This window comes from Benincasa hispida, chromosome 8, assembly GCF_027475165.1.
Source record: "Benincasa hispida cultivar pf3 chromosome 8, pf3_genome.v1.1, whole genome shotgun sequence".
Classification (NCBI taxonomy): Eukaryota; Viridiplantae; Streptophyta; class Magnoliopsida; order Cucurbitales; family Cucurbitaceae; genus Benincasa; species Benincasa hispida.
In genome coordinates, this window is record NC_143485.1 from 10,286,224 (window position 1) to 10,295,250 (window position 9,027).

Below are 9,027 nucleotides of genomic sequence, written 5' to 3' on the forward strand. Positions count from 1 at the left end.
GAGCTACTTGATGAAGACAATGGAAAATGCTTAATTTTCAATTTTGTGTTTTTCCTTCTTTTTCAATTTTCAAGTATTGATTTCATAAATCAATTCTTTTAATAAATTAAAAATATTATTAATTTTCTAAATTTAATTTTCTTAATAAAATTAATAAATAATTATTTAAACAATTTAAATAATTCTAATTAATTTACTATCAAATATTAAATTAATTTTTACACAATTCCATCTTCAAATATTTAAATCATATTTAAATATTATTTCTCCAATTTCATTTAATTCTAATTTAAACACTTCAAATTAATTTATCACGCTACTCTACAGCTAATCCATCTACGAGCTAGTAGGGGGACCTCGCGGACCTATAACTGAACTCCTTTCACCGTAGATATATTATGTCCACTCAATAAAATCACATAATAACGGTTGGGTCGAACTTCTGTTTTACCCTCAAAATCTGAATCCCTCTCAGGCCAATGAGAGGGTGAGGCCTCTTGTTCAAGACCCAAAATCAACACTTGAAGGGAACAACCTCTCTACTAACCCTAATCGAGTAGGAGTGAATTCTATCTTGCACCCTATGTCCAGGAGTGCTTATTGAGCGGAGGCAGTTGATCTACTCCAAAGGATAATCCCGAACAAACAGGAGTTCATAGTTAGATCGAGATTAAGATCAAATTGAAATAGTCAGTCGCAAATAGTAAACAACGTTATAAAGTAAGCGTGGTTGGTTTCGTGATCTGATCAGGATGCCCCCACTCCTCATGTCACAACATGCACGAATTAGGATCACTTTGTATGTAACACAGAGTAGGCCGCATGCAATAGTGTTAAGTCTAGAATTTAGACCATATGGTTTGATAAAAGCTTCATAAATCGTTCATATGATAGGGATTATTTAAAAGGATTTTTAACAAACAAGACTATATATGAATATATCAAATCATAGGAACTAAAATCTAAATTAACCATATGGACTAACTTTTAACTTTATTCAAACCATAAGACTGAATTTAGAATTTAACCTAATTTATAATATATTATATAATAAATATTTTAATTTTTTTAAAATTGAATTGAGTTATAACATGAAATATACTATATTTCTAAATGTTTTTAATTTTTTTTAATATAGTTCTCCATTTTAAATTTTAAAATTCAAATTCTGATACAATGAAAACATAAAAATGTTGTTTTAGAATTTATAGATTATAAAGTCTGAAAACAATTTTAAAAAACAGAAGTTAGATTGTTTAACAAAATTCAGTAAATTTGAAAAACATAAAACAGAATTTACATCTGTAAGTAGTATGTTTCACGAAGATACATGATTTGTTAATTAAAAATTAATTATATTAACAACAAATCCAACAATAAAACTGCTAAAGAAAATAAAAAAATGGGAGGAGATCGAGATATGCTATGAGAATGGAAAATAAAAATATTCAAAGGATGAAATTTCGACAATTAATTAAAACTACAAATTACAATAAAATAAAAAAAGGCCTGATAACTATGCTATTCTTGGGCCGGCCCAATTGGAACAAAAGCCCATTTAGAATAATCTCACTTGGTATCCTCTTTCACCTTCACTTCGTCTTCGCCTCTGAACTTCTTGTAAATATCTCCTCTGTAAAACTCCCTCGTTCTCATCACTAAAACCAGCGAAACCATAGCTCCAACAAATGTAACAATCGCCATTAACGTAAACGATTTCCTGAAACATTGCTTTCCAATGCAAGTCAATTCCTTCACCGCCGATCTATCTAACCCTTTCTCCTTCAGTTGCTTCAAAGCTTCCATGTCGTACAACATTCCGGCGACCTTCACATTCAGAATATACGATCCTAACGGGCTGGCGATTTGCCCGCAATTGAACAGAGTAGAGAAATATTTCAGCCCGAATAGCTCTGAAATTATGGCGAAAAGCAGCGGAAGTTGTGCGCCGAAGGAGAATCCGATGATTACTGAAGCTAGGTAGACGGAGCCCGGAACTGGGAATGCGATTAAGAGTTGTCCAATGCAAGAGAGGAGAAGGACTAATGTCATCATTAAAGGTCTTGGGAATTTGAATTTCGCGAGAAGGGTTTCGGAAACGAATCCAGAGAATACTCTGCCGAAGTAATTCCAAATGCTTACTAATGAAACGAATGAGCTTACTGTTTTTAATGGGTAGCCTAGTGATTCACCGATTTGCCCCAAATTATCTACTGCGGTTAAGCTTGTGCCTAACCCACAGAATGTTGCGATGAACAGAACCAACATATCGACGCTGAGAAGTGCTTGAAGGATTGTGTAATCGTCTCCTCTGGCTGGCTTGTGACAAATGTTCGAGAAACAGGAATCTGGTGGTGGGTTTGGAATTTCCTTGATTTGGTTTGATTCTTCTGTGATGATTTTGGATTCATCAACTGGTTTTGGTTGAGATTGGGATTGTGATTGTGGGTTTTCGTTAGGAATTGGGGGAGTTGGAGTTTTCTTTGCATTCCAGAGATGAAGTTCTTCACGGATCACAATGAACAGAGGAAGGAACAGAAATACGCAAATCACGGTAGCACTTATAGCATAAGCCGTATGGTTGAATTCCACTTTCTTCTGGACAATATTCATAATCATGATGAAAAGCGCTAACCCAATTGAGACATAAAGGAAATGGTAAAAAACCCTCTTCTCATTCGGTTGTCTCTCTGCTCTAAGCCTCCGAATCGTGAAAACAAAAACGACGGAAAGGGCCGCCGGGAGCCACCCAATTAGAAGGATCAACGCCGTCGCATCGTCACCATAGACGGCCAAATAAATCTGTGTGAGAACGGCGCCGCTCAACCCTGTGAAGCCCTTCAAAAGCCCCATCATAGCGCCACGGCTCTCAGGGAAATTCTGAATGCAAGTAACCAAAGCGCCAGTATTAGCAAAATTCTGGGAATTAGCTCCAACGCAAATGTAAAGACACATCTGCCAGACTTGGGGCTTCGCGATTCTGCCGGTAACGGCGAGCCAAATCATAAAATATCCGGCGAAGTTCAAGGCGGAGCCAAGGAGGAGAACGAACCAAGTCGGCGTCACTTCCGCCACTAAACCGGACAGAACACCGACGTTAGCACCCAGATCTTTAGAAAAACCCATCAGATTCAAAGTCGTTTGGTCATACCCAAGCGTCGCCTTGATCTGTTTGGAGTAGACACCGAAGAGATAGGTGGCGCCGGCGCCGGCCATGATGAGAAATGTAGCGAAAACGGTGAACCAGCGGCCTTTAATCACCTGCAAGGTGAATCGGAGAGCAGCGCAGCCGTGGGCGCCGTCGGCTCCGGTCGTTGTACCCATTTATGGATGGGATTGGATGAATCGGCGGAATTTATTTGGACAGATGGGAGTGGTTTTCAGAAGAACATGTGAGGATGATGATTGAGTTATGGGGTAAAAAGGGAAGATGATAGCAGGAGATTAAATAGTTATTCAGTTTGAGTTTTGTTTTGAAATTGAATCTGTATAATGCTTGATTTGAATATGGATTAAGTGGAGATTTTATCCAATTCGCATTTTCCTATGGTTGTTTCCTTGAGCTCAGGGATTATTGTTGCTGAATTCTAGCTAAATCCACAATATATTTCTCTTAAATCTTTATTTTCATTTCATTTCCACTTTTAAACTTTTCTTATTTCATCAATTTTAACCTTAAATTTTAACAAATATTATAATTTTAGTCGTCTAATAGAAACATATAAACGATTTGAGATTCATAATTTCTTTAAGAATGTATGAATTTTGGGATGGTATTCAAGGGTTAATTTGAAGAAATTGATCAAACATATATTAAAACTTTATTTTATTGGAATTGATGAATTCATGAAGATTTTTTCCTTTGTTAAAATTACTACCTAGGTGAATCAGCATTGCAACACTTATGTAAGTATAAGGTCAAAACCAATGAAATCAAAAGTTTAAGATCTAGTTTAGGGTTCGAAACTAACATTGAAAGATTAGGGTCTAATTTTTCCAACCATAAATTTCTTAGTTATTAACACAATCGTATGTCAATTAAACAATTGTTTACTTCAGTATGACAAATTTAGAGTTAAAAGAGCTATATGCCAAAAAAAGAAGAACCAAAAAAAGTAATAATGTAAAAACAATATGAATTGACCTATGCTTGAATTAGTGAATTGAGAGTGATATTATAACTGTATATAAGGTGTATTGAATTTGAAAAGGATAAAAGGTGTAAATGTGAGAAAAAGACCTATTTGAGTTTAGTCAAAGCATAGGGAAGTGGGAGTAAGAAGGAGAAAGCAAAAGGCAGAAGCCAAAAAACAGAAAAATCCAAAAAAAATATAGAAAAAAAAAGTGAAGAAATGGGAAATTAAAAAATGTGGGGGTTGGAAAATTAAAGAATAATGTGCCAAAAAGAAAAAAATGAATAAATAAAGTAATAAAGTAATAAAGTAATGTGAAAGGGATTTTTGGAGTAAAAAGGGGTTTAGTAGTGTAGTATTATTATTAACACGTGAAATGGTGAACAACTGAATTTGTCTTGGAGTAGCACGGGTTTTATTAGTATGCTTTAATTTTATTATTTACCAATATTTAAAATTCATTTATACAATTTTTTTTAAAAAATGAAAAATAGAGAATCTGAAATCGGGGGCGAAAGTTGAAACAATATGAATTATGATTAATTTAATATTTTATTCGGATGTGAAATAAGGATATTTTATCAATATATTCAGTCTAACCTAATAAGTGATATTAATTAAAAAAATTTAAAATTATATTTTCATACCTATGCATAGCCAATGTATATAATCTATCTCATACTTCTCAATTTATCACGATATTATCTTAAATTCAAGTGGAATAATTTTTATGTTTTTTTTAGTACAACAATTATAAGAATGGGGATTTAAACTTTCAACTTCAAGGAAGTATCAGTACATGTTAATTACCATTGATCTATGTTCATTTTGATAAATAATTAAAAGATATGTTCTTACCTGCTTGTAATGGATTATAATACAAGTATCTTATGTGAAGTTTAGAAAGAGTTGAGTAAAAACTATTCTAAATTTGTTGTTAAAAGTTGCGGGTTTTTCTTAGTGATTTGTTCATTGGTCAATCATGTGTGTATTAGTTGGGTCTAACTTTAGCCTACTTCTTTGTTATTATTCTTTTTAGAATAAAATGAATAATAGGATAATTAAAAAATTACATCACAAAACACAAGTGACCCAAACCACTCAAGGTAACGAGAAAAGAGAAAAAAAGAAAGTTACTCTTCCTGTTACCATATATGGATATAATGAGTTGTAACGTATCCCTAATTTTAGAAGTTGCTAATTCACATTTTGTGTATATTTAACCATATGTTGGTCATTGTAAATGATGATATTATCAATAAAATATCATTACATCAATATGGTATCTAAGCTTACACTTAGGTTTTAGCCTCCACCGCCTCTAGGTATCGACCTATTTCATCTACTCAAATATGTGCACTGTTATTTGTTCTGAGTCATCTGTTGCATCTAAACCAAATTCGTGCGCCCAAATCCGTTGAATCCTTGCCCCATATCTACTTTGTGCTGCCCAGATCCGCTCTTGGTTGTTTTGGCCCAGATCCGCTTCGTTCTTTATTGTTTCAGGCCAAATCTAACGATGCCCAAACTTTCTCCAATCCGTTTGTGGGTGTTACTAGGGTATAGTGTATGTCCTAGTTTATTGTATTTTGTACTTTATTTGTATTGTACATTAGTCTCCTTAAGCTTTAAGACAAGTGGAAGATTGTTGGGAATGGTGTCCTAAATCTCCTTGTAATCTCGTAGTATATAAACTCTGTATAAACATATTGTTATTAATAAAATAAGTGTTATTTTAAGCATATACTCAATCCAATAAACTAAGATCTGAGGTTATATCATGTAATTTAAACATGTAGAGACATATAAGTGGATCTTGTTTAAATAATAACCTAAATGGTCTGTAGTAGATGGATAAGGCTGGGTACCTTATGCTGGTGACACTAAGGATATGACCCACTTTGTAGGTGTTATAAATGTTGTAAAGTGCTACAAATGATCTGATCCTGATCATTCATGTAGAGACATGCAAATGGGGGTATCCTATACAAAGAGTTTGTATAAGACCAGACCACGAAATTATTAGTCTCTTTATATAACGCCGTTAATAATAGAGACTTACATTTCACTAGGATGACCAAAGATGACATCATCTGAATCCTGAGTGAGTTGTAAATTACTGCTCATGAAGGCGGTCCTTTGATTTGTATGGGTGAGAGTGGCCAGATTGCCAACTCAACAAGTCTACCATTTTAGGGATTCGTCTGACTAGGGAGGTGGGAACTCAGCTACAAAAGATGGAATTCACTCCTTCCCCGATGTAGGGGCAAGTAGATAAATTACTCCCTTAAGGGCTGATTCTGGGTCTTAAACATAATAGACACACCCTCTCCTAGCCCGAGAGGACTTGGTTATAGTGAAACTATGACTTATTGTTCATTATAGAAATCAATGGTACTCAAGGAGTTAGATGTAACTACAGGGGCAGAATACAATTTTGGCCCAACTGTACTTACGAGTAATTTGTGAAGGGTCATCACACTTTTGATTGGTTATATCCGATGGACACAAAAATTTATTTGTAGTGCGAAGAGTGTAGCAGTCGGTCTTTAGTGGAGTGACCGACAGTTAATAGATATTGGATAATTCAATTAAAGAGTTTAATTAATTATCCGAGTACCATTAGAGCTTCAATCTCCAGGTCCATAAGATCCCCACTGTAACTCAACAAAGATTTAATCTTTGGATTAATTTGAAGTGTTCAAATTAATTGAGAGAATTAATTATATATGATATAATTAATTGTAATGTATTTGATACATTATGAGAGAAATTTGAATACGATTCAAATACCAATTATATGAATGAGATTCATGTAATTAAATATAAATATGATTTATATTGAGAGGAATTAAAATATTTGGATATGATCTAAATATCATTTATATGAATGAGATACATATAAGTGGATTTAATATAAACGTGATTTATATTAAATGTCACGTATAGTTAAGAGAGAATAAAATATATAGTTTATGTTTTATTGATGCCATATAAAACTATAGGCTATATGTTATATTTGATATAACATATAGTGTATATATATAATAAAGTAGTTATTATATATTTTATTTTATTAATTTATTTGAAATTAATAAAAAAGGGAAAGAGTTATAACTCCCTCCCATATTCTCTCAAGATAACTAACGTGTTTTTCAAATTGGTTGTAGAGAGATCATCTCCTTCCAATGATCGATTCACATTGACAGAGAAGAGTTCTCAATCTAATAGAAGAGTTCTCTAAGAAAAATCTCATCCTCTCTTCCTTTCCTATATCAAGAATTCAAGCAAAGCCCACAACTCCTGCTTGAATCTTTTAATCCCAAAAGAGAATACAGAGGGTTCTAGATTGGTATTGTCCGTGCAAGAAGAAGAAGATCCGCGAGGAAAGAGTTCCATTCGTGATTGTTCGAGGAATTCGTGAAGAAAGGTTCTTCAAAGGTGATATCTTTTGAACTTGTTTCTTGTTTAAAAGCATGTTGTAATTTAACGTTAAATGCATATATCTTTTGTATGTTTATTGTAAATTTTATATTCGATAATTAATGGAATTTAGACGATCCGCTTCCGCTCAAGGATCTCCTCATGTCGAGATTCCTACAATTGGTATCAGAGCCAGGTTGTTGGTTTCTGATTCAAATTCCATTCTTGTATTGAATTTGTTTACAATATTGGTGGGTTTTAGAATCTGCATTGCGTTTATGGATAAATCTTTGTGGATGATTTGTTGATGGATATTTCGAGATAGAATTCTAGTTTTAAGACTTTCTTTAAATTTACAAAGTTCATTTGTAAGGGCCCCTGTGTTTTTGGGTAATAAATTGCAATCGAGTATGTATTTGTTAAGTTTTTGAGTCACTCTGAGGCTTCAGAAGAAAGATTGCAATGCGTTTCGATGGAGAAGATGAAATGGAGGTTGTCGCATCATGTAGCTAGAGCTAAATTGATCGTTTAGATTTTGTTATGCGATCGTGTAGAATTTTCTACGCGATCATGTAGCATTTGCTAAATAATCGCATAGCTAATGCTACACGATCGTATAGAGTTTGCTACACGATCATGTTGCGTTGGTTGCATGATCACGAAGGCACTGGCTTGGTAGACGATTGTGTGGTATATGATACTCGACGCATCCTTGCGTGTTAAACGATCATGTAGACTATCATGCTCATCGCATAGTCATTAGTTACACGATTGCATAGTATATGATACTTGATGCATGGTTGTTTACTAAACGATCGTGTAGACTATCATGCTCATCGCATAGTCATTAGCTACATGATCACATAGTAAATGATACTCAATGCACGCTACACGATCGTGCAGAATTTCATGCTCATCGCATAGTCTTAAGCTACACGATTGCATATAAACGATTGTCGATACTCGACGCCTTGCTGCTTGATGATCAGGCGTTTGCTACACGATCAGCTGTAAGGGTTCTTTGTGGAGCAGTTCAAAGAGAGCGATTCAAGACCCAGTTCATTTGTTCCAAACCAGTGGACTCATATTTGTACTAGATTAGCCTTTTATTTCCTTGTTTAGAGATTTTCTATCCCTGTCCATCAACTTTTAATATTAATGTACATGTGATGTATGTTTTTATTATATGTCATAATGTATGTCATATAGTTTTAAAACCCATCATAAGTTATGCATTTATGTTCATGCATCATTTTATATTATAAGTGTTATAATATATTAGTATGCATGATTTATATTACATAAAGCATGCTCATGCATTATATAATATAAGAGTTATAGTATATGTGCTATGGCATAAAGCATGCTCATTTTATATTATAAGTGCTATAGCATGGTTCATTACTTAGTTATAAAAATGTTATATATTAGTAATAAATAAACATTGCATGATGCATGACATTACTTTAGG

The 9,027-nt window shown here is 33.8% G+C and overlaps 1 protein-coding gene across 1 annotated transcript; it reads right to left on the reverse strand.

Moving 5' to 3' along the window:
• Positions 1 to 1,421: 1,421 nt before the first annotated feature.
• LOC120083888 (protein NUCLEAR FUSION DEFECTIVE 4-like) lies at positions 1,422 to 3,625 on the reverse strand. Its single transcript, XM_039039797.2, has one exon. It carries the CDS (start codon positions 3,322 to 3,324, stop codon positions 1,570 to 1,572), a length of 1,755 nt encoding a protein of 584 aa, XP_038895725.1. The 5' UTR covers positions 3,325 to 3,625; the 3' UTR covers positions 1,422 to 1,569.
• Positions 3,626 to 9,027: the final 5,402 nt, after the last annotated feature.